General features: G+C 48.7%; 1 protein-coding gene and 1 pseudogene across 1 annotated transcript; both read left to right on the top strand.

Annotated features, from left to right (window-relative positions):
• Nucleotides 1-840: 840 nt before the first annotated feature.
• TMEM247 (transmembrane protein 247) lies at nucleotides 841-5,349 on the top strand. Its single transcript, XM_040453845.1, has 3 exons — nucleotides 841-1,064; nucleotides 1,740-2,078; nucleotides 5,161-5,349. Exons 1-3 carry the CDS (start codon nucleotides 948-950, stop codon nucleotides 5,347-5,349), a joined length of 645 nt encoding a protein of 214 aa, XP_040309779.1. The 5' UTR covers nucleotides 841-947.
• Nucleotides 5,350-24,549: 19,200 nt separating this feature from the next.
• LOC121016334 (small ubiquitin-related modifier 2-like) lies at nucleotides 24,550-25,056 on the top strand (annotated as a pseudogene).
• Nucleotides 25,057-26,576: the final 1,520 nt, after the last annotated feature.

Here is a 26,576-nt window from a genome sequence, read left to right as displayed (position 1 = left end):
GCTTTCCTGGAGGTCCCACTGGCAGCCAGCAGATCATGCCACTTCTTCACGTGAGCCAATTCCTTATAATAGATCATATATATGTATGGCCCCTATTGGTTCTGTTTCTCTGGAGAACACTGACTACTAACACAAGGCCTCTCTTCTTGGCTTGTAGATGGGCTTCTTCTCCCTTATGTTCACACCACCTTCCTTCTGTGCGTGTCTGTGCCCAGATCTCCTCTTCATATAAGGACATCAGTCATACTGGATTAGAACCTACCCTAATGACCTCATGTTAACATAATCACTTCTTTAAAGGCCCTATCTCTAAATAAGGGCACATTCTAAGGAACTGAGGGGTAGGGCTTCAACATATGAATTTGGAGGGGAGACACAATTCAGCCTATAACAGGGTTTGTGGAGCCAACTGTAACTCATCCCAATACAGTCTGCTTTTAAAAGAGGGACCCTAGTGGGGGGTGGGGGGCCGCCTGTGTGGCTCAGTCAGTTAGGCGTCTGACTCTTGATTTCGGCTCAAGTCACGATCTCATGGTTTGTGAGCTCGAGCCCTGCGTTGGGCTCTGTGATGAGCATGGAGCCTGTTTAGGATTCTCTCTCCCTCTCCCCTCCCCTCCTCAATCAATAGCCACACATACATACATACAAATAAAAGAGGGACCCAAGGGAAGACATTTCAAATGATGGAACTCTGGGTTTCAAGTGGTGGAATTCTAGTTTCTAAAGCAGTCCCTAGGGTGGCAAAGACTTATCCTGCAGTTCTTCATATTGGACCTCAAAGGTGTGTCACACCCTCTGCCAAAGGGGCCCTAGCAACTAATAGAATGTGGGTTATTATGAGGGCAGGGGATTGTGATGGTGGCCCAGCTGTGGAATCCAGCGAGACCAAATGTCAGCACCTCAAAAGATGTCCTTTGGCTGCAGTTGACAGCATTGTAGTTTTCTGGATGGCAGCAGAGGACAGGGAATCAGTGGAAGCCCGGGGAGCAGGAGAAAGCGGCCCAGCCTCCCCCAAGGTGGTGCCTGATGACCCCATGTCTGAAGGGAAGTCAAGGCCTTCTTTGGTAAGGGGGGGGGGGGGTGCCTCATTTCACTGCCCCACCCTGTCCCTACACGGGGAGGACAGTGTTGAGGGAACACAGGATCGGAGCTAAGTGCTAGGGGTTCCCAGAGAGCTGCTAACAAGAGCAGGTGATGTGCACCCCACCCCCACAACTGGCCCCCAGCTGTCACCAGGGACCAGGTAGCCCTTGATGAGATTGTGAAGTCACTGGAAGCTGGCTTTGGTCTCTCCCGTCTAGCGCCCCATCCAGGGCCCTTTCCTCCCTCTGTGACTGGGATCTGGCTCCCCCGTAGCCCTTTTTTGTTGGTCCTCTATGTGGAGGTTCCTCCCTCTGTAGCCCAGAGAGGACCGGGTGTATAACTGGCCTCAGAGTTACATAGAGTGGGGGGTGGGAAAGTTTCACCAGTGGTGATTGGAAAGTCATCAGGAAGTCAGACTTCTACCTCAACGCCCCAAGCCTCCCCCTGCAACTCCAGGGTGCCATTCCTTCCCGTCAGTGTGCCCTGCCCTTCCGTGTAACTCCAGGTAAGTGCACCTCTGGTTAGAACTCTAGATCCTTACAGGTCATAGCCCTCTTTCACACGCCCCCGCCCACTGTGGCCTGGGGCTGTAGATGTGCTGTGGGGGAATGTGGGCGGCCCCAGGCCCCAGAATTGCCCCTTCGCTGCTGCTCCAGGAGGCGGAGTCCCCGAAGCCAGACTCTTCCTACCACTACCTGGAGGAGATGGAAGCTCGTGAGGACGGAGGCTGTCCAGGGCCGCCCAAGTCACTGTGCTCCAAGGCCGGTCCCACCGCCAAGGGCCAGGCGGGCGACGCACCCGAACTCGAAGAGCTGCCTCGGGCCCTGGCCACCCCCGGGACCCCGGGGACCGAGCGCAATGCCGAGATGGAGCTGGAGAAGGTGCGCATGGAGTTTGAGCTGACGAGGCTCAGGTGCCTGCATGAGGAGAACGAGCGCCAGCGGCAGCACGAGGAGGTGATGGAGCAGTTGCAGCAGCAGGCCATGCCCCGCCTGGTAGGTGCCGGGAGGGTGGGGGCGCTGGCCAGAGGCCCTCAGGTCCCCCCCCCCGCGCCCCCTCCCCGCCCGAGGGCTGGGGGCTGCCTGCATGGGGAGCCCGCCTGACCTGCTTCACCCCTGCACCCTGCCCCGGGGCCAGAGATGGGTTGCCGGCTGCTTTAGAGCTGCCCTGCTCAGCTGAGATCAACTCTTTAAGGAGAGTTGACCCTGACCCTGGAGGGGGGGGGGGCCCAGAACCACCTGTCCACCCACCTGCGGGCAGCTTCCCTCCTCAGGGAAAAGTCTTCAACATCTTTTCACCACTCTCTATTCCTCTCTGCCTGTTGTGTAAGAGATGTGAGCCCTCCTGCAGTCTGGCCAGTGGATTTTGATAAAACCATCACCTTCCCCTTATCAGAGCTGCATTGGTTCTGTTTGCTCTGCCTTGTTGCCATCTAAGGCTTAGACGTCTTGTGGCAAGAAATGGGCCGCTCTCCCCTAACCTGTACTCAATGGGGATAAAAAAGCCTATTCTTGATTAAATGGGATGTGAAGGACTTAGCACTGTGTGATTGGGCCACCACAAGTCCTAAATTACACAAGACGCCATTGTTTAAAGCAGGTTGCCCAGGCTTTAAAATCAGACAGGATTGGTTAAAACTCTGTTTCTCCCGTGTATGAACTGCGTGGCGTTGGGCGAGTTACAAATCCTCCTTGAGCCTCGCTCTGCGCATCTGGAAAGCAGTACCTACCTCATAGGGTTGCCGTGAGAATTCAGTGATAGGCTGCATGTGAGGTGCTTTGCAATGAGCCTGGCAGATTAGGTAAGCACTCAATAAATGTTAGCTATTACCTTTTTTATGCACTCACGCAATTCACTTCTTGACCCAAATGCAACAACTTACACTCATCACTTGGCAATTTTATTGGGATGTAATGTATTAGCCATGCTTCCCAGCTCTGGGTCATCCTCAATTCTGAGAAACTTGCCTTCTGTCTTTATCCAAGTCATCACTGTAATTGTTGAGGAGGATATGACCTAAAGTAAATACCACTAAAAGATCTCCCTACAGGTTAGCAATGTTCCATTAATCACCACCCTTGCGTCACATTTTATCCAGCTCACATTTCTCTACCTTGTCCAGAAAAACTATCTTGAGACAGACACACCGTCAAACAGTTTCCCATAATTGTTATTACACTACCTATAGAATTTCCCTAATTGACGGGTCAATTTTTTTTCCCTAAGAAAATGAGATTGGTTTTGCATGATTTGTTTTCAATGAACACATGCTGGCTTTTAACAATTAATCACTTTTTTCTTGCTCACAAAATGCCTGCTTAATTATACACCGAATGGTTTTGCTAAGCCAAGTCAAGCTGATGGAAGTGGGATCTCCAGAATCCCATCTTTTTTACTCCCTCTTTAAAGAAAAAATAGAACAAACATTTGCTTGTCTCTAAGATTCTGGCACATTCCTCAGATTTTTGATTTCTCACAGGTAAGTTCCATGTCCAGGCTTGGGGTTTTATTCTCAGTATCCTGGGATAAAATGTGTCCCGAGTTGGACACTGAAACTACTTAAAGCACCTGTGGTTAAGGTACTGTGCCTTTGCTCTATGCTTCCTTCTAACCATATTTGTTTTCCCTTTTTTTAGTTTGAAAAGCTTACTCTTGTTGGATGAGCTGAAACCCTGGGTGTATGGTCCTATCTGCTGTCTATCTTCTGCTCAAAAGATAGACCGTGGAAAGTGTTGTGAAAAGTCTAAAAGGTTTCACAAATGCATGTCTGGTTGTCAATATCATAATTATCACCCATCAGCATTTTAGACTGAAAGCATATGCTGGCTGCTTTGGGGCCGCTGGAAATCCATGGACCCAGAGCCATAGCAGGTCCATAGGTGCCCAGTAGGGCCCGTGCAGCCACCCCTCCCTCTAGAACACTGGGTTTCTTCCTCTGCTCTTCAACCTGCCTTGCTATTCATTTTGGAAATGGCATTCCTGGAGTCATTTTCTGCCCCCTCGGGTTTATTTATTTGCCCTCGCATTGTATGTGGTTACTCCAACAATGGTGTGTCCGAAACTGCTGTCTTTCATAATCGTTTACAAAAGTATTTCACATGTTGTGCATTTATTGACAGGTAGAGAGCTGACTTGATTTTTAAGCCCCTCCCCACTCTCTTTTTCTGGATGAATGGGTGGGTAGATCGATTTCATTGTATTGAAAAGTATCTCTGTCTGTTTCTAGCCAGCTTGGGGTATCACAGCTCCTGCCATCTGCCTGCTTACAAAAAAACATGGCATGATTTTAAAAGATATTTTAAAGAATAAACCATGGGTGATGGCTTCTTAACTACAGATCAAAATAGTTATATCAGCTTTTTTGCTGTACTTCGATGTTGATGCTTTCTACAGTTAAAATGGAGGCTTGTTGGATCTCAATTCTATAGATTCCAGAAATGAGCAGCAAGAACACAGGCAGAATCAGCCAGAACTAACTTGAGCTGCTTTCCTCCTCCTCAATACCGTGAGGGTTTAGGGAGGCTCTATCACCTGTCTCTCACCACCTATCCCCCAGGGAGACCCAACCTTAGACTGATAGACCACAGACTGACCCTGGGAGACATATGCCAGTACAAGAGGTCCGAAACAGTCACTTGCGCCCAAGGGACATCCTCTCATTGTGCCGCTGTCCAGAAAACAAGGCTGAGTGTCAGGGCAAACCATGCAGAGAACATTCCCAAGAACCCAGCATCCAGATCTGGGGACCTCAGAGTCAGAGAGAGACTGCCACCTGTGTGACTCAGCCACAGCACAGAACGCACAGAGAAGGGAAGGTGTCACCTGGAGCCTGGCTCAGGAAGGCTAAAGGCAGACTCAAGAAGTGAAAACCCATGAGTTCCTCCACGTGCCAGTGACCTGACTAGGAATGTTTCGGTTCTCGGTCCACTCTTCCTCTTGCAGTCTTGTGAGCAGGGGATGAGGAAGACAACCTGCCCCGGGTCCCATTCCGGAGGGGACAAGAGCAGGACTGACACACAGACCTGCCTGGCACCCGAGCCCAGTTTGGCCAGCTCCACTCTCTTCTTTCCCCCACAGTTCTCCGGAGGCCTCCAGGATCTCCTGCTCCCCCAGAACCAGTTTGCCATGTTCCTGTACTGCTTCATCTTTATACACATAATCTATGTCACCAAGGAGATGGTCTTCTTCCTCTTCTCCAAGCACTACCTGTTCTGCATCGCGGCCATTCTGCTCTGTTTGATTAAAACTTTATGGTCGTACTTCTAGGTGCTTTCGCTCCCTCCATCACTGGGAACCTCCATGGGTAATTAGGACATGATCCAAGTCGGCCTGTGGCCTCCCTGCCTCCTCCTTCCCTCATACGGGCCTCCCTCCAATCAGAACTGGCTGTTAGGAAAGGCTCTGTTGTCAACCATTTACATATTAGTGTGAAGAAACGCGTTCAGGCCTCATTCTAAGCCTGGGTTCTCAGTGTGGTTGAGGATACTTTACGCCCTAAGAGGAGGACTTCGGAAGTTATCAAGCTAGGGAGGTTTCTAGAGGGAGAAGGGGTTTGGAAAGCCTTGTTAGAATCACAGGAATCATACTATGACCAGGCTGGTTCGGGATCCACCACATCTATTCATTTGCACAGATCTTCTCTGAGGTGGAGGATGCTGTGGTAGGCTCGGGGATAAGCCCCCCCCAAAGATGTGCCTGTCCCAATCCTCAGAACCTGTGAATTCACCTTAACATAGTAAAAGAGGCTCTGGGATGTGATTAAAGGCCTCCCAATGGGGAGATAAGCCTGGACTATTCCACGGGTCCAACGTAATCACAAGGGTTTTGCAAGAGGGAGACAGGAGGGAGAGAGAGAAGGGGATGTGACCTCGGAGAAGTGGAGGTTGGAACGAGCCAAGGAATGCAAGCAGCCTTTAGAAACTAGAAGAAGCACAAAAATGAATTTTCTCTGAGAGCCACCAGAAAGAACATAACTCTGCCAACCCATTTTAGACAGACCTGTAGACCGCCATAACTGTAAAGAGAATAAATCTGAGTTGCTTTAAGCACTAAGTAGTACAGTGTTACAGCAGCAACACGGAACTAATACAGGAGCCAAGACTCCCCGAGCTCTTTCCAGCTCCGCACACATGTCAGGAGAGCAGCGCCAGGCCATGGGCAAGAGTTGGTTTAACACTGGGCATGAGCAGGACTGTACAGTCAGTCACGTAGGCGAAGACCCTACCCTCAGGCAACAGGCAGTTCAGAGAAAGCCTCTGAGGCCCCAGGGAGCCCAGGACAGGCCTGTCAGAATCTGATAGGCAAAGGCTATCCCTACCTCTGAGCAGTGCTTGCCTGGGTGAGACTTCGAGAGCATAGTCCCTGCCTGCTCCCAGGGGACTGGGGAAGGGAGGCTCTAATGCCTGACAGGGCCCAGAGCAAGTCCGCAGTGCTCATTAGTGAAAAGTAGGAGGAGAGAAAAAAAAAACAGGCCACACAGCTCAACCCTCAAATCCCAAACACACACACACACACACATATACACACACGCAGATGCATAGCAAATAAGCAGTTGTCCATAACAGTGACACACACAGTCCCCCACCCCCAAATAAACAGGCAGCAGCAATGAAAATGAGCCGACTTTGAACATTAGAGGGTCCAGAGTAGGCACAAAATAGGGTTCCCGGTATGTATGTAACAAAGAGTTCAACTCCCCCATCGCCAATACCCTACCCGCCCCCCCCTCACACACACACACACACACACCACACTGCTAGCAGGCCATCAGCTGCTCCGGCCCCACCAGCCCTGCCTGGAGAGGACTGGCACCTGGCTAAGGCACAGGAGGCCCTCAGGAAAATGCAGCAAACTGAACGAGGGTGGACACAGTTCTGTAATCAGTCAAGTCTGTCATAACCCCTCTTTTTCTGGGGCATAGATCTCAGCCTTGAGACGGACGAAAGAATACAGTTCTGTCTCCTCGGGCTCTGTGAGAGATACTCAGTGAAGACACATGAAAAAAAGAGCACTGCCCTGGGACTCGATGTCCGAACACATTATCGAGCCACGTGAGTCTGCAGTGACTCATCATTTCCCGCCCAGCTCGGGGCACCACTCCCATTCATAGTTGCATGCGCCGCGTATTTACCTGAAAGTAGGAAAACTCTCCTTTCTCGTTAAACTTCGAATGATAGGTGTCTTTGCTATGGGTCCTCTCTCACACTCATCTTATTTGATCTGGGGTGGAATTGAGGTAAGAGGAGAAGGAAATCAGGGTATCAAAAAGATTTAAGGTCCAGGTATTTGTTATAGCAGACGGAACTGGGAGTTTGTGAAAAATACCAAGTGCTGGGGTGCCTGGGTGGCTCAGTCGGTTGAGTGTCTGACTTCGGCTCAGGTCATGATCTCACAGTTTGTGAGTTCGAGCCCCGCGTCGGGCTCCGTGCTGACAGCTCGGAGCCTGGAGCCTGCTTCGGATTCTGTGTCTTCCTCTCTCTCTGCCCCTCCCCTGCTCATGGTCTGTCTCTCTCTCTCTCTCAAAAATAAACATTTGAAAAAAAAAAAAAGAAAAATACCAAGTGCTAAAAGGCCATTTAGTTCTCTGCCCTGTTGCCAGGTAAATTGGACTTAAATACATCCATTTTCCTTGCAAATCTTCAGAGAAAGACTTAATTAACTCCCTCGAACAGTTAAGTTAGCATCCCATCCTTAGAAGGGGCATGAAATCTCCCTTCTATTCCTCGTCCTGTGACTGAAGACTGAAGCTGGTAGTGTCAGATCTGCCCTCTGGGAAAATGAGAACAGCTCACGGTCACTCCCCAAACGTGGTAAAGTTCTCCTTGTTCAAATTCAGAGCAGAAAATCAGAAGGGAGAGAGATGAACGTGGAGAGAGCTGTACAACATAGGAAGAAGGCACAGTCAAGGGGTTGGAAACAGACAACATCCAAGAATATCTCGAACACTTCCAACGTGCCGGGCACTTTGCTAAATGCCTTATGGAGACGCTCTTCAAACCCTGGAAGGGTTTACTATCTCCATTTCACAGATAAGGATACTGAGGCTCAGAGAGGTTAAATAACTTACCCGAAATCGTCTTAGATCTCAAGTCTGACTCCTAAACACGTGATCTTCCTACATGACTATGCTCCCATGATCCTGCCTTGAAGGATTTCACAGCCTTGCTGGCAGGATGAGGTTAACATACGTGAAAATGTCGCACACAGACCTTAGTGATGAAGGAAATCAAAGGAGAGTTTCCTGGAACCCAGGGTGATAGGAAGACCTCTCAAAAGAGCAGCCCACAAGAGCAGGTAAGCCCGGGATAGGCAGAAAGGAAGAAAGGGAATTCACACAAACTAAGGTCAGGACGGGAGTGTATACACAGTGTACAGAAGAAAGAGAAGGCTCATTCTGCTCCAATAAATGGTGTGAAGGGTAAGAGGCCTAGAAAATTGATAGGAGGCCAAGTGTTATGGTCTTGAATGTTGGTCTGAGGAATATGAACTTAATCCCTTGGGAAACAGAGAATTCCCTGAAGAGTGTAGTGTGAGCTAGAAACCTCCCTCAAAAAAAAAAAAAAAGACTTCCTTTCCCCCTCTCTCCTGGGGACCATGTTCTTGCCTTGACCACGTGGAGGACTGCATTCAGCTGTAAAAGAAACTCAACCAAAGTGGCTTAAACCATATAGTGACTTATGTTTCTCACATACTCAGAAGTCCCAGGTAAGACAGTCTGCGACTGGTGAGATTGCTCTAGGAAATCAGAGGGGACCCAGGCTGCTTTTTGCTCCACCACTTTTCGCTCCTTAGCACTCAGCTTTTATCCTCCTCACCCTATGGCCTTCAGCCCCATGATTATAAAATGGTTGCGGCCGCCCCAAGTACCACATCCACAACTCCAGTTCAGAAAAGAGAGGAAAGAAAAGGGGCAGCTTTTAAAAGCTTTCTAGAAAGACTCACCCAGAGACTTCTGTTTACATCTCATTGGTCAGACTGGGTCATGTGGCTGCTCTTAGCTGCATGTTTTCTGAGATGGGAAGTTTCTTACCTGCGCACCGTTGCAGCCTTGAACAAAATTAGGATTCTGGGGAGGGAGAATTAGTGTGGGGGAGGGAGAGATGGATATCAAAGAATCAAATAACTATGTCTAGCATAGCCTGCTTTCTTAGACCCAGCTTCCACTCCCAGCCCTGCGCCGGTCTTAGTGGGGTTGAGACATGGGTTGGGGGCACAGTTGTGGCCAGTCCGGGCCTGGAGCACTGCAGCACTACTGCCCTAAGGCGGCATTCACATACCACAGCAGGAAGGTCACAGACCTCTCCTCTGGACGGGCGGCTGGAGCAGCTCTGCCTTCATCTTCCTGACCTCTGCCTGAGGCCCCAAGGCCCTACACATCCAGGACAGCAGCCCTGGCTGGGGCCGGGGCACTAGACGGTACACCCCTCTGTGCTGAGTGCCCTCAGCACAGCTGCAAGATGCAGGTTTGCTCCTAGAGTCCCCCACCCCCCCCGCAAGTCCCAGATTCCACAGAACTGAGCCCAGTGCCCCCATTCCCCGTCTCTCCGGTCAGTCCCCTCACCCCAAGCTGCCAAAGACTGAGGGTATGACAGATCCTACGCCTTATAAAGGGCCACTCAGCTTTAGTCCAAACAGACAAACACTAATCGTTAACTTTCAGGCAGGCTTCTGGAGGGAAAGATAGAAGAATCTTTCCTGTTCCCCAGATGGAATCACACAAGTCGCTACCCCAAGCCCAAGGACAAAAGCAGAATCCTGAAGACAGCTGGAATCTGCAGGAGGGAAGAGGGAACAGGCTTGGTTCCAAAGGCCACTTCCTGGCCTCTCCAATCTCACTTGAGCAGGTGACTGCAAGCAAGCTGGTTAAGGTTTCTAGGCTTCATTTGGATGACCTGTAAATTGCTGAAACTCTTAGTGAGGGAGAGAAAGGACCAAATCCTAGGGTCTGACTTCAGAATTCTGATTTAACTGAAACGATCTGGGTTCAGTCGCTTCAAAAGTGCTCCAGTTGATTGCAATGTGCAGCCGTATTGTAAAAAAAAAAATTTTTTTAACGTTTATTTATTTTTGAGACAGAGAGAGACAGAGCATGAACGGGGGAGGGGCAGAGAGAGAGGGAGACACAGAATCGGAAGCAGGCTCCAGGCTCTGAGCCATCAGCCCAGAGCCTGACGCGGGGCTCGAACTCACGGGCTGTGAGATCGTGACCTGAGCCGGAGTCGGACGCTTAGCCAACTGAGCCACCCAGGCCAACTCCTGGCTACTCTACCTGTGATCTGAAGACCGGCAGCTTCAGCATTGCCTGGGGCATCGTAGAAATGCAGCATCCCAGCCCCAGCTGCCCAGACCCCACTGTTAACTGCTCCATTTGACAATATCCCCAGGGACTCTCAGGGGAAGTATTACTGTAGGTGATGCAATTCAATTCAATTCAACCTGTCCTCTGAGCAAGGATACTGCTCTTGGCCTGGAGGATCTTCCAGAAGGGGATGTGGAGGCAAGATGGGAAGGAGAAAGAGGACGACTGAGCCTGTAGCCCCTAGAAGTGCTGAGGGGGAGGGGGGCAGGCCACCAACATCTGGCACAGCCCAGGGTGGCCTTGTGTCCGCCCCTCCTCCCTCTGTGCCTTTTCATGAGCCCTGGCTCTGGGCTTCTGAGGAACCAAATGATTTATCCCAGCATTCAGGGATTTACCAGAAACTTCTGGAATCCCCCCAGGCCTGTCTCTGCCTCTGTCCCTTTTTTGATCTAGCTTCTACACGTGTAGCTTGGGAAAATCTTGCTAATATGCATTCATTCATTATTTAAAGGTTGCCACTGTTCCTTCAGGAAGGTTAAGCATGATTAAAAGATGGGCTTTTTCCACAGGGCACAGCAGCAAAGCTAGGGCTCCCGCATTTTTTCAGCTGTTTTGGCCAAGCCTTGTTGCATAATTTAAAGTCTGTGACTTATTTAGATTTAATTAGCCAAAGGAGCAGCAGCTGAGGCTCACTAGTCAGTATTTATTAAGCACCCTCAAAGGGTTTGGTAGCTCTTTAGAGCAAAGAGCAGGATCAGCTTTGGACTTGCAAATTACCCACCCTTAAGCAGGAGGGGGTCACAGATAGTGCCAGCAGGTAGCACTTTTGTTTCTCAAGGAGAACAAAGGGGTGGCATCAAGGAGCCTATGGTGAAGGGACAAATACTCCCATAAGGCCTTTTCCTCAGCGGTGAGTTGGTGGTCTTAGCTGTCACAAGCTGTAGTGACAGGTATGGATGATGGGGAGAGGAGGGGGAATGGATAATGCAGAGCTATACAAATGGGAGGTGCTAGTGAGAGAGGAGCAGGGAATGTGTCCTGACTGCCACCTGACTGGGAGAGCTAGGGGAAGTGGGGGGGACAGGCTCCCGATTTGTGGGGCCCAGCGTGAAAGGACAATGCTAGGTTCCTTGTTCCAAAGAGCCTGGAAACCAAGTGTACCCTCCACCCCCACAATGGCAGCGGTTCCCAAGCACAGCAGGGATCACAGCCCTGACAGTAAGCCCATGAGGCCAGACCTGGAGGTAGGTGAAGAGACTCTCAGGGTATAGAGGCTATATCCCAGGCCACCCCATCAGCCAGAGGGAGGGGAGCGGGCTCTGTGCCTTTTGAAAAGGTGCGGGGACCCTGGGAGCAGACTTGGGAGGCTGAGTCTGGTGATCTGTGGGGAGGACAGGACTTCTCCCGGGCCACGTGGACCCCTTGTCCACCCACTGGCTCTAGAAGCAGAGTCTGGGCAGGAGGAAGCTCCAGGCTAGCAGCTGCTAATCACAGGACTCAAGAAACCTCAGGCTCTCCAAGTCTTCCTCCAGGGCATTTCCCCCTCTTGGCCTCTGCCCCCAGCCCCACTCAACTAATCATTTTTCTCTGGACTCAAAAATCCCAAAACAGGAGGAAAAAAAGCTCCATTTTTTACCCCTATGAGCCTCACTGTATCAAATGACACAGTCCTTTTCCCTCAAACTTTTCATCAAAGGAGCCATTGTAGGGTCCTGGTGCAGAGAGCAGGCATTGGAAGCCAGCCACCAGGAAGCCCTGGAGAAAGTGCTGAGCAAGGCGACCCTGGATGAGAAGGGGGGGGGGGGGGGGGGGGGGGGGGTTGGGGGGGGCGCCTCTCCACACCGGGACGGGCCCGTGCCCGCCGGGGGGGGGGGGGGAGGCTCTCAAACACGGAGCAGCTCTTCTCCAATAACCCTGGCCAAGTTGTCAGAGCGGCTAACACCTAATACCTGGGGACTTAACAGTGCTTACCGAAAAAATGAACAATCCACTGAACAAAAGGCTGCAATAGGCAACCTGAGACAAGCTGGGAGAGCTAAAGCATTGTGTGAAGGCGTCTGGAGAGGGGGGCACACACTTACTCAATACCCACGGTGCATTCTGCCCTGTCCAGTGTGCTCTGTGTCTATTTCATCCGAGGCCACTCCCCAGGGAGCACTATTCCCATCCCCACTCTGCATATGGGAAAACCCACTCAGGGAGGTTCAGGATTTGCCTGAGCTTACTCAGCCAGAAGGTGGCAGAGACCAAGTGTGGCAAGGAGAAGGAGCTAAAAATTGATTTAAAAAGAGCAAATCTATGTCTTGCCCATTTGGGTTTGTGGATGAAGATTCAGAGCTTATTTGATAACATATATGAAGAGTACTGTGTATTTCCAATCATCTTGCGCAGACCCACTGGTTCCCTCCAAATATGTATATCTAGGGGTAGCAGCTTCAAAGCTATTGGCTTAAAAAGCTACCTTTCTGTTCCACCCAGTGTCTCCTTTCCTCCCACCAAAGGCTGTGGAGGGAACTGTCTTTCTTTGAGAGGGGACGAGGATGTAAGTCCTCACTCACTGGCCCACCTGTTCCACACATATCCACCATTTTCTTGGGAGGGGAGTGGGAGATCCGCACTCAAAGCCCTGGAGAGCCGCCTCTGGACCCCACCCAACATCCTCTACTGGATCCCTCAAATCACGTGAGAGTCTGTAGCTGGCCTAGGAGTGTTCCCTCTTGAATCAGCCATGCCTGGCTCTGTCAAGAACAGGGTACCATGACAGGTGTGTAAAAGAAGAGGGAGGTGGTCAGACCCAGAGAGGAATCTTAGGGTTTACTCTCACTGACTTTCACTTCTGGGGATTTCTGTATCCTCATAAACACAAAGCACCTGCCACAACTCTCCCACCCAGCCCACATCAGAACTTGCCTGAGTGGGTTCCTAGAAAATGATGAGCTTTGACTGGAAGACCCGGGAAACACAGCAAAGTGTAGAAAGCTGATATCAGGCTACCTTCAGAGGAACTCCAGATAACTGCCCTAAGCAAACCACACAGTGCAGAACAATCCTGATTCTCAAAACAAATCAGCTAGGGCAGGAATCAAAAGCTGGGGTGCCCAGAGGGCCCAGGTGGAGCAGGCAAAACAGGGAAATTGGTCAGATGTGTGGCTAACAGGAAATGATGAGCCAGTGCAACTGAGGCAGCCCCTACTCCCCTCCCCCCACCCCCATTTTCACCATGTAAAGATGCTGGGTCCCTGTCCAGGTCAAGAACAGCCAGGAATCCAGTCTTTTTTTTTTTTTTTTTTTAAATGTAATACCTGCTGATTTTGAACTGTTGGTTTGTGTTTTTTTGTTTTGTTTTGTTTTGCTTGTCATACTAGGGACCTAACAAAAGTCTGTGGGCCAGGCCCACTGGCTCACAATCTCTGAACTTGAGATGTGATTTCCCTTATGTCACAGTCTCTGTTTCACTCAGAGACCTGCTGGGGGATTTCTTGAAACAGAAAGCTTTCCTAGTACAAAAATAGAATGTGATTCATTCCAGCAGTGTTGAAGCACGGAAGCAGCAGTAAGGGATCCTTCTCCACAACTGCCTCACCTTGAGGTGTTTCAAGAGACAGATCTCTTAATGCATTTCAAATCCAGTTAGAGTGGCAAAAATCTAATTTCCATACAACTTCTTGAAGGAAGATGGGAATTTGGCTCAAGCCTGGATCAGGATTAAAGCAGGGGCAGGGCAGGGGCCTGGAAGCAGGTAAATGAGACAGGAGAGTGTATTGGGGGTGGAGGGCTAGGCTGGGTACCAGGCTGAGTGATGTGGAAGGAGGCTGGCAAAGGCTCTGCGAGGTTGGTCAGACAGAGTGGTGGGGCCTGGGGACCAGAGCCAGCCAGAGAGGGGACGAGGATGAGGGAGCATCATTAGTTGTCATGGTGACAGAGGAATAAGGAAAGGGGAAGAAAGAGTGAGGGGGATCTGAGAGAAGAGCTATGTTGTGCTGCTGCCTACAACCAGCTCTCTCCTCTCCACCCAGGCTCCTTGTCTGTGACTCTCCCCTGGTCCCTCCCCCACCTGATTCTGCTCATCACTGGCACAGATAAATTACTATGAAATTACATCCAGGACATTTAGATTCGAAACATGGGGAGGATGGACCAGTATCTACTTACTGTGCCCCTGGGTCTCCAAAAGGCCTCTTGAATTAACAATAGGTTCTCCATTGTCCTGCCATAAAGCCTATAATTCCACCAACAGGGCAAAATTTCTTGGATAAGGATTTGTTCATGTTCAATTACAAACCCTCATTAGGAAGGCTAACATCCTGGATATCAATTTCTAGAATCTCATAAGGAATTAGTCTATCACATGGAGCAGGGGTTTCCACTTCAGCCTAGGCATGTCTACCAGTAGGTTCAGACATATTTGAACATGTATGATAAACTCATGTGGCCGGCCCCAGATAGGCCAGTTCATAGGATGGTTTCCAGTGATATCTGCTGTGCATATCCAGCATTTATTTCCCCTTGATTTTCTTTTGGAGCGCTCCCTATTCCCTAAGCTTAGTCCATGAGGTACAGGTGAACTGATTTCCAATCAAGGGTGGGCCTAAGACCCAGACCAGCCAATCAGAGCTTTCCACCTCCTGCTCCAAATGATTAGTTCATGTGTGGACACATGACCCAAGCCTGACCAAGGAGTCTCAAACCTGGGACTTTTGCTAGAGGTCCTGGGAAGATAAGCTCTGAGCGAGTAGACCGTATGTCCAGAGCAGCTGGTGGCCATCTTGTTCCATTAGGGGAAAGCCTGCCTGAGAATAAAGACTACAAAGAGAAGAGTAGAGCCAAGAAGAGATAAGGAGACACTGACAGGGAGACAGGTGGGAAGGAGGAGGAGGAGAGAGAATAAAGTGAGTCCTTGTTGGCATGATTTGAGCCCCTAGATCTTCCAAAAATGAGAAACATCCCTAACCTTTTCAGTTGCTTTTAACATTGATTTGAATTGGGTGTCTGTCACGTGGAGCCAAGTGTTTTGAGTCATGTAAAGGCTTTCCCGTTTGGCTAAATAAAGGAGGATTGTATGAGTTGGAAATATGGCAACTCTTGCCAGCCTGTCCTGTGGAGAAAGATGTGGAGATGAACCTAAACCAGGGAGTCTAGGAGACGTGGAGAGAGGTGGAATTCTCATGTGCGCAACCTCAGCAGGAAAGGGAGACATCTCCCCACTTCTTGAGGGAAGACAGCCCTGCTCTGGCACTATGAGGGGTTGAGGGACTGGTGACAGGGCCAGGGGAAATGGCTGCAGAGCCTCACTGTGAGGGGACCTCCTGGGGGAAGCTCCCTCCACCCACCCCCCACCCACCGGGCAAGCATAGGCTGTGCACTACCAACATACAGAGCCCTCACAAGAGGATCCAGGAAAAGACTGTGAAAGGTCTGGAGCAACCCAAATGTCCATCAACTGGTGGGAGGATAACTAAAACATGGGATATCTGTAAAATGGAATATTATCTGGTGACAAAAGGAATAAAGCACTAACACATGGTATGACATGAATGAACCTTGAAAATACTATGCTAAGTGAAAGAAGCCAATCACCAAGGACCACATGTTGTATGATTCCATGTATATGAAATGTCCAGAATAGGCAAATCTATAGGAAGAAAGCAGCTTAGGGTTGGGGGAATAAGGGAATTAGGGTGAGATGCAGGGTCTCTTTTGGGGTGGTGAAATGTTCCAAAATTGATTGTGGCGATCGTTACCCAACTCTGAATATACAAAAAACCATTGAATTCTACACTTTAAGTGGGTGAATTGTATGGTATATGAATTATATCTCGATAAAGCTGTTACCCAAAAAAGGTCTTGAAATTCCTATCCAGTCAGTGTATGGTGGGGGTGAGAGTGGGGAGGGGGGCAGCCTCCAGAAGGCCCAGGGCACATCTTGCAGCTGCTGCTACCTGGGGAGTCATTTCTTCCCTTAGACCCAGAGTGCTCTGGGCTGGCACCTTAAGAAGGCTCCACTCTGGCTCATCCCTCCCCCTGGGGTAAGGAGCCTGTGGGGTCGAGTGGACATATCCACCACACTCACACCTTAGACCTAGACCATAACCTGGGTATACAGGACCCAGAAATTCCTTGCCCAAAAGGTCCCAAACCTTTTTTTAGATCCTGCAGTCCTGTGCCCCAGGTCCATCTTCCCAGGGTAGACTGAATTGGGGGTAAGCATACAAGGGGTATGATTAGAATGTGGATACATAGGCTGGAATGCCCATATCAGGCCCCTCAAATGGTGAGACAAGCTAGGAGTGAGAAGAGAAGTGGCACAGGCCATGGGCCATGAGTAGGGGGTTGGGGGTCCTGTTCCAGTATGGTGATCTGAGGAGTCTGAGAATTCTCAACTCAAACTTGATCTTCCAGCTCAGGATGAAGACATATTTTTCAAGATAAGAGTTTTGAACATTTAACAATTGTTGGCTTGCTTTACTGTTGTAAGATATTTAAATATATAGTTTGTGTACCTGCATTTGTCCTCTGGCACTGGACCCCACAAATAGAAAGATCTGGCCTGCTGGGAGATGCTACGTTTAAGGGGAAAAAAATCTTTTAGAGCTTTTCTTTCTCATGAATCCTGGTGTGGGGTATTCCCAGACTGCATTTATCAATTTGGGAGACACAGTTGATAGATCCCTTGCTCCAGGCTGAAGAGAAAGCTGACGTGTGGCTGCCTACAACCTGGAAATTTAAAGTCGCCTCTCAACGTCTTTCACCTGAGCTTACGGCTCAGGCCCTTACTAAGGTGCGGTCGGAAGCTGGGGAGGCTCCGTGAGCCATACTGAGGACTCCCGTGTCCGTCTGGCTCTCTTTCTTTTTTTGTTTTTGTTCTTGATTTTTAAGATATGATGTAATAGGGTTCCAGCAAGGAATAATAGCAGAAGCTCACGAGAAACATCAGAGGGCAGGGCTGGGGCAGGCCAGAGAGTATTCATTCATCTTTTTTCTATATCTTTCTGATGGCTGAAAACCCTGGGGGATCCTATGTGAATGCCCTTGAGGTTGGACCTGCAAAGATATATGGTTCTGTCCTCCAAGAAGAAGCCACCTGGTTGAGGAAATAACACTGACACTAAAATCACTAAAACAATATCAAAATACCAACAATATAATTTAGGGTGTGACACGAAGTGTTCTCAAGACTAGAGATCATCTTGTCCAGAGTTTCTCCTGGCCACTGTTGACATTTTGAGCCAGATAATTCTTCGCTTGCTGGGGGGGGGTCAGAGGTAGGGAGCTGTCCAGCCCATTGTAGGTTATTTAAGAGCATCACTGGCCTCTACCCACTAGATGCCAGTAACAGGCTCCCCATTTTAGTTGTGACAGCAATAAATGTCTTCAGACCTCACCAAACATCCCCTGGGGGAGGGGGGAGGGTCAAAATTGTCCCCAGTTGAGAACTACTGCTCTAATGTAAATCCCGGCCCATCGTCTCCATCTCCCCCGTAAGATTAACTTCAGTCTATAGACTGAAGACATCACAGGAAGCCAGAGGAGGGGGAGATGAGAGTGGGCCAGAAGAGCTTGGCTCTAGGAGGAGGAAGTGGCATCTGAACTGGGCCACAAAGGAATGGGGAGGATTCCAGGTAGGGGAAACAGTGTGCTCAGAGGCAAGAGCGTACCCCACATGGCCATGCAGGTGTGTGTGCAATGCCCAAAGTGCCCAGCTGAGGGGAAAGTGGGAGGTGAAATGCAGCCCACCCTCCCCCAGCCAAGCCAGGCCCCTGGGCACCGGGCTGTGTCAGCCCAGAGGAAAGGGAGCCTTTTTCCTCGTACAAAGGTATCTTGTGTTCCCCACCTCATAGGCTCATGATGCTGGATCTGTCCAGAGGGGGCCCTTTTTCTAATGACACACAAGCGCCACAGAGGCCAGCCAAGGCCCTGCAAACGAGCATGCCTTGGGATGGAGAGGAGAGGCAAGCCAGTGAAGTAGCCCCCACTCCATCAGGGGCTCTAGTTTTCTCTGGCCCTGGTTGGCCACTGCACTTCTCCACTCTGGTCTGTGGGGACCCCGCCCTGCCCTGCAGGGGCCCTGCATGGAAGAATGACCAGAAGTTCTTTCAAGAGCTCAAAGCAGGCTGAACCCAAAGGAGAAGGAAAGCTCTGAGAGAAGAGCCTGGACCTGGAGTCAGACCGCAGCCAGTGTGTGGGTTGGGATCACTGCCGCTGCCACCCCTCCGTGGAAAGGCCCTGCAGTTAGGCAACCACTCCTCAGGGAGGAACCTCTGCCCACAAGTACCTCCCCTCCTACAAAGAGACATTCAGAACCTCCAGAAACCCCTTGCCCCATCACTTCCCTTTCTCTGCCCATCCAGCCAGCAGTGGGCCAGGAGAAACCAGGGTTCAGTGCTCTTGGAGGTACACGAAGATGGTCACAGGGCACATATTTTGGCGTGGGTCATTGTAAGAGCCTCACAGAGTGAGCCTTCAGCTTCCACACACTCCTCCCCCTCGGATGTGCTGCCTGGGCGCATGGAGGTCACTGAGGTCATGGTCCAGGGATGCTGCTGGTTCCCCTCCCACTTCCCATTTCATAATCACCCTTCTGCCACTTCTCAAAAGAAAGGCATTCTTCTCACCCATCCTAAATGTTACCATGGTGCACTGACTTGGGGAAAAAATGGATGGTGCAAGGAAGCTTCAATCTGAATCCTGGTATCCGTGTTGAGGAAAGGAATGACTAATGACTAGGTAAATCAACAAAGAGCTTCCAATTCTCTGCTTTCATTCAAAGCGAAGGAGAATCTCTTCTCATTGTCAGCTGATAGATTTTCAATGACCCACTCACATGATCTTTGACATATAACTCAAAAGGAATTTATAAAATTGATTGACATTGCTGTAACAAAACTCCTTATATTTCTTTGTACTTCTGTGAAAAGGTTTCTGAGGTCAGCACTTGCATCTATTAAAACACACACACACACACACACACACACACACACACACACACACACACAAATAGAATTACTGCTGAACCCTGACTTCATCTAGCAATGAGTAATATTCATCCATGGATATATGAACTAATTGGGGCAGGAAAAAAAGCTTCATCTCTTTAAGAAATGTATTTCCAATTAAGCTTTTTTTATGCTTCCTTAGAATCTATTAAAATTCCTAATAGCATTTGTTTTGATTAATTGTTCACTAGTTGTCATGGTACAAACCCAGATAGAATATTCTCTAATATTTAGAATCTATGGTCACAGGAAATTTAAAAAATTAATTCAGTTTATATACATAGTTTTAGGAGAGAAGTATGATAAGGTGATACATAAAAGTCATTCAATCATAAAAATATAGGAGGATAAAATTCTGGAGGGGAAGTAGAATGAAAATATAAACTCAAAGAAAAAAAGAAAGGTGACATTTTCCCTACTGTTAAGAACTTCACAAATTCTTTTAAAAGGATGGTGGTGGATAGTCAATCACTATTGTATTTCATTTGGAGATATTTTTCAGAGTTCTAAGATAGTTTTATTTTTTAGTGCACACACCGGAGAGCACACCTTATGTAACTATACCATGGGGAAAAAAATTGAATGTTTGCTCCCACAAATGTGCAAGGGGTGGTACCTAGATTTTCACAATCCTTTTAGGAGTCTGCCAGAAAAACCTTTAGAGCCCCCACGGGCCCCCAAGCATGGCTCTTGCTGGCAAAGAATGGGTGCCTAGAATGAATGAAAACCAACAAGTTTGAATATGCTCCTAAATCCTGGGGGACTTGAGGGCACCCTCAAAGCTGGGGGGCTCTCTCCCTGGTGCTCCGTTAGTGGGAAATGGACCAAGGACATCTCCCTTCATCCAATCAATACTTCCCTCCTGTCTTTTTTGTTTTGTTTTTTAAGCGTTCCTCTAAAATCTCACTCTCTCCACTACAGATGTCCTGTCAGGTCGGTGAGAGCTCTCTCCTGGTTTGCCCCCGCTGCCTCCACCGCTCCTTTCCTCCAGGAGCTCGGAACCCCCAGAGCTGCCCCCCGGAACCCACGCCCACGCTGGCTGGGCACCCCGGGCGCGCGCGTGCCACCCGCTGCTTGCTCCAGGTCTCCGTGACTCTGGGCTCGTCCTCACTCCCAGCTCCGCCGTGAGTTTTCTCATCTGGGTCTCCAGTAACATGGGGATAATAAGAACTAAGCGAGATGAAATGTGTACCTCCCCTGCCACCGAGACTTGCCTGCACCCAGAACTGGGCATCCAGTTGCTTTCAGCTAATCGTGGAGTGACAGCTTGTCACTGACCAACGATTACAGAAGGGCTTCCTAGCGTGCCTCTTCTTCGCGCCCAGGGAACCAAGAAGGGTTCCCAAATCCTCCAGGGCTCGTTTAGGTAACCCGCCAAGTAGGGGTGATGACAACGCCGTCCCCTTCCCGCCACCGGTGGGCGCGGGGAGCTATGAGGTCATGCTCAGGTCACGTGACCGCCGCCGTTTCTATCTCTTTGGTACTCTTACAAGGACCGCCGGGGCGTGTGACTTTCAAAAGGGTTATCTCTCCCTCCTCCCTCTCGCTAGCGCTGGCCCCTTTCACACCAAGGGACCGTGTCAAAAGTCTAGGATCCTGAATGGTATGGCTTCAAATGCTAGGATTTAAGGACTGGGGAAGAAATAAAGGAGGGGAGTAGGAAAAAAGAATCCAAGACTGCACTTCTTGCTGCTGCAGTTTGAAAACCAGGCTTAAGCCCTGTTCTTTAAAATCTTTTATGCCGGGGCGCCTGGGTGGCGCAGTCGGTTGAGCGTCCGACTTCAGCCGGGTCACGATCTCACGGTCCGTGAGTTCGAGCCCCGTGTCAGGCTCTGGGCTGATGGCTCAGAGCTTGGAGCCTGCTTCGGATTCTGTGTCTCCCTCTCTCTCTGCCCCTCCCCCGTTCATGCTCTGTCTCTCTCTGTCCCAAAAATAAATAAAACGTTGAAAAAAAAATTAAAAAAAAAATCTTTTATGCCAAAGCAATTTGACATAGGTAGTAAAGAGATGTTTAAAAATCATCGTACTCTTAACCCATTAATTCCAGTTCTAGGATGCTTGTCTAAGGAAATAATCTAAACTGGGCAAAGGTTTAGGTACACAAAAATCGCTGACTTGTTATAGAAACTAAAAAATGTGTATGATGAACTTGAATAGATTAGAGTATAAAAGAATAATAATCAGGCAGGTGTTTAAAATGGTGATTTTCAAGAATTTTTCATGACATGGAAAATGCACGAAAAAAATGACCATAAGGAATATTTGTTGCACTTACACGTGCCAGATGTTCCTGCCAAACGATGTGTATAGATAGATTCTTACAACCATAGGAGACAGATTCTATTATTATCTTTCTTCTAAAAACTGTCCTCCAGGAGGAACTTATGTAAGGTTGACTAGCAAATAAAGGGTGAGACTTGAGGCTTAGAGTTTATCCAAAGGGCTAAGTGGCAGAAACAGGATTTGAACTCAGGGAATCTGAACCCAGGGTCCAGCCTCTTAACTCCCATGCTCTTAACTACCTTCCACAGTAGTAAGAAATCAGGATGAAACACTGCACATGCACCAATAGATCACACATGTACACACATGTGCCCCCCCACCCCCACAAGCTATGCATAGAAAAATAATGGAAGGACAGACTCCACATTTTCACAATGCTATCTCTCGGTGGTACAATTACCTGCGATTTAAATTTCTTTATACTACTCTGGATCTTTAAATTTTTCTACAATGTGTATATTAATTTGACAAGTAGACAAAATGTTACATACAGATTGATTCTACTAAAAAGCCGTGTGCTAATTGCAGCATCATTTATTATAATGAAAACTCAAGGTAACTCAAATGTCAATTACTGTTTGAATAGATATAATCAATTATAAAACATACTAGGTGCAATAATTTGCAGGCATTGAAGGTGAAGTTTACACAGACCAAATGATTCCACATGGGAGGTGCAAAATGGTAGGCATATCATGCATAATTATTTGAAATATCATTGTGAAATCTGAAAATAAAAAAAAAATCACTATCAGGATGGTAAAATTATATATGATTTATAGAACGTTTTTGACTTCCATAATGTTTTTCTATTTCTTGTATAATAAAATTTTCAGGGGCACCTGGGTGGCTCAGTCGGTTGAGTGTCTGACTTCAGCTCAGGTCATGATCTCACGTTTGTGAGTTTGAGCCCCACGTCGGGCTCTGTGCTGACAGCTCAGAGCCTGGAGCCTGCTTAGGATTCTGTCTCCCTCCCTCTCTGCCCCTCCCCTGCTCTCTCTCTCTCTCTCTCTCTCTCTCTCTCTCTCTCTCTCCCTGTCAAAATGAAATAAACATTAAAAACAAAAGTAAATTAAAAAATTTTTCATTGGGTTAAGGCTCATTTATCAAAATTAGCATGGATCACATGGGCATCTCTTTTGCCTTTCTGTTTTATTGCATTTCATTGCCAAAACACCCCAATGAGAATAGGCATTTCCCCCCTTTCTACTGTTAGGAAAATTAGGGCATAGAGAAGGTGAGTTACTTTGCTAACCTAGCAAATGAATGGAACTAGAACCCAGGCCTGTAATCTCCCTCCCGGGGGCTCTGGCCTATAAACAACACGGATTCTTTTGTGTAAGGACTGCATAGTGTTGCCTAGAGAATAGAAATCACTATTATTAAGACCCCAAACTGAGATCCAAATCTGGATTCTCTCCAATGGGTGAGAGCCTGGAGGCAGGAAACATGCCCTGTTGATGTTCTGTGCATCCAGAGTGGGGCTGCCTAGGGCCTAAGGCTTTCTCCCACCACTCTCCAAACCCCTGCACCCACACCTCCACCCACACTCAGCCAGCCTTGGCCCCATATGCAGACTCCTTGGAAACATGCCTTGCCCTTGGCTGGAAAGAGGCCAGCAGATTTGTAGTTTAACCTCCCCCATCCCCTGTAGGGTATAGCCCTGCTCATGGCCCCCATAAGAGGGGCAAGGACCCCAGAGGCTAGCATGTGTTGAACCAGGTAGGCACGAGAAGGAAGCCTGGAAAGAGAGATCAAAGGACGTCAAGAGTCAGCAATAGTGGGTGAGGCCAGCAGTGGGAAGCTGGGAGTTTCAGGGGTCCCAGGGAACTTGGTCATCAGGCCGTCATTCTTCACTTAACAGATGGAGATATGACCTGCCAGGATTACACAATTGTCAGGGAGAGTAGGGGTGAGGCCAATCCAAAGCCCAAGGGAATCAGTGGAAGACCAGTCTATGATTCTGCAGAGCCAGGCTTCATTCATTTAAGATATGCCCAGTGTCATACTTGCTTACCAGATCTTTCTTTTCTTATGGGGCCAGAGCCAGTACCCTATCCCCAATTCCATCCCACTGGGGGTCAGTAACCCTCATGGCTCAAGGTGAGAAAAATCTGGGAAGTCACAGGGGTGGGGGCGGCTCCCTCTCCAGGAAAACAAACCGAACCTCCAAAATACATGAAACAAACCAATGGACTGAGAGTCCAGGGGTGTGTCCAAGTCCAAGAATTCCAGAGCCCAGTGAGGAAAGTTTCTAGAAGGCAGGAGGAGTCAGGAAGAGGCAGGGTTTGAGTGGTCCAGAAAAACATGCCGTAAAGAGCCAAGAGAAAACTGTATGATTCCATAGGTATACTAAGGGCACAAAGTGCTAAGAAGTGGAGCTAAGCCCAGGTTGATCAGTTCCGATGGCAGGGAAGTGTCCTTAATAAGGAAAAAAGGAGATGGGAGATTGGATAGATGATTTGTACAAACAGTGCATGTAAGTTCCAACTACTCATTGCTTCTCGGCCTTTTGGCTAAGATCAAGTGTATGTAAGTTCCAACTACTCAACACAAAGGTGACGTTAAAGGTACTTTCTGTAAGTCATTGACCCCGAATGCCATAGGGCACCCAGGGAAGTGTTGCCCAGAAAGAGACCTGTCCATCTGTCTGAGCTGGCTGATGACTGGATATTTGCTTTCCTATTTCTACGGGGTCCATGCGGTTTCTTTTGAGCAAAGAAGGAGAGGCAAGTGCTGTTCCGGGGATCTAACAGAGAAGCTGGTGCATCTTACACGGTAAAATGAGCTCATGTCCTGCTTCTGCTGCTTCTGGTGCTGTTTGTGTGCTCCTTTGCTGCAAACCTGGTACCTGTTCTGTGAAACAGCAGCAGAGGATGCGCCAGCCTCCCCATGGCTGAGGAAAAGCCCAAGGAAGGCGTCACGACTGAGAGCAACCATCACATTTGAAGGCAGCGGGCAGGATGGTACTGTGGTGCTCTATAGGATTAAGAGGCATACAGCACTTAGTACACCAATGAAAGCTTTCGTCAATGACACACAAGGTTTGTCAATGAGGCAGCTCAGATTACAATTTGAGAGGCAACCAATCAGTGAAACGGACAAACCTTCGCACTTGGAAATGGGGGATGGAAATACAACTGATGTGTCCCAGCAGCAGACAGGAGGGGTCTACTAAAAAGGGAAACTGCCACTTTACTCCAGAACTCTGTCCCTCCAGACCAAGAAGACATTCTCAATTAAAAACTGCAATTTGGATCCACCACATCCTGACTCCTACAGTATAGTTTTCTCTATTCTTCATTTTCCCCTCTCCATTCCTCTATTGTACATAAAGTGTGCATGTACAAGAGCATATTGCGTGTTTAAAAATTTTTTAACGTTTATTTATTTTTTCAGTGTTCACTTATTTTTGAGAGAGGGACAGAGTGCAAGCAGGGGAGGGGCAGAGAGAGAGGGAGACACAGAATTCGAAGCAGCTTGAACTCACGAACCACAAAATCATGACCTGAGCCAAAGTCGGACGCTTAACCGACTGAGCCACTTAGGTGGCTCAAGCATATTATGTTTTTAACTAAATGGCCAGTGGTATGTTGTGATTAACATCAAATGGGGATAAGATGGGGAAAAATACTGATTCTATGAAAACAGCCCCCTTTTCCATGCTCATTCAGCTCTTGCCTTTACATCCTAGGAAGTTATTTTGTTCTCATTGTTTAACAACATAAGAATTCTTTGATTGGAGAATTTTAATGTTTTTCATTTGTCATTGTAAAACCAAGGCAACTTTGTAATTTTCTAAATTTCATAAATTATAATTTTTTATAATTTTTTTGCACGTAGCCATTACATGTGGGGCAACCCATCTTTAAGTAGGGATAAATTATTCTAAAAGAAATAAATCCTGGGTAGTTTCCTTCAAGTGTCTTGAGGTGTAAATAAACTTCTTGTTTAAAAAAAAATGAGGTTGTGTGTCTTCCATGCTTGCGAGCCCTGAATGACTACCCATTGTACTTAGAATAAGCCCAAATTCCTTACATGCCACCCACGAGACCCAGTATGATGGGACACTGACCCTTCTCTCTTGCCATCACTCACTTAGTAAAGCCCCACTGACCCCCTCTCTGCTCCTCAAACCGGGAGAGCTGTATGTGGCTGGTGCCTTATACTTGTAGCTCCCTCTGCTCCTAAAGTCCTTCCCTTTTGCCCACCCTCCCCGTATGCATGGGGATGGCTGACCGCTTCCCCTGCTCTAGGTACCCAGGGCCCTACCCGAGCAGGGGTCACTGAAGGCCTCACTGTCCAAAACCCTTGACTTCTTTATGGCACTTAGATCACCCCGAAAGCACCAGCTGTCTGCTTGTTTGGGGTCCCCTCCCTAGCCCTGACCCCTCCCACTGGTGGCCAGGCCACCCACATTAGAATGTTCCTTTGAAAGCTGGGCGTTAACTGCAAGGGACGCGCTGCCTGGCACAGCGCCTGACATTTGGTGCCATTCAGTAAATATTTGTGGAATGAATGGATGAATGAATGAATGAATGAATATGATGTCTGCTTATTTGAATTCAATTGACTGAAAGAAAACCCAGGACTCAAATGCCAAACGGGGAAAAATGAGAAACTTCAAATACTCACTTTCATCTGCCTTTTGCAGTTGAGCACCAACGAGTCATGCTTCTACTTTTTCCTCTCTTCCCTCCTCCCTCCCCCCTTCCCCTTCTTGCTTCCACGGAGGTCCACTAGGGTCTGGGCTAAGTGCTGTGTGATGGTCCCCGCTTCCCCCCCACTCTGATCCCCAACATGCCTCCCCAGGCCTCCAGTCTTTCCCTGGATCCCCCTCAAGTTACATCCCTTGTGCAGTCACCCACAGGTACCCCTTCTCTGTGGGCCTTCACTGTGACTGAGCCCTGAGGTCAGGA

The sequence above is a fragment of the Herpailurus yagouaroundi genome, unplaced genomic scaffold (assembly GCF_014898765.1).
Source record: "Herpailurus yagouaroundi ecotype Mexico unplaced genomic scaffold, PumYag 210, whole genome shotgun sequence".
Taxonomy (NCBI): Eukaryota; Metazoa; Chordata; class Mammalia; order Carnivora; family Felidae; genus Herpailurus; species Herpailurus yagouaroundi.
The sequence above is the reverse complement of the archived record's forward strand: the minus strand, read 5'-3'. Positions and strand labels throughout refer to the sequence as shown.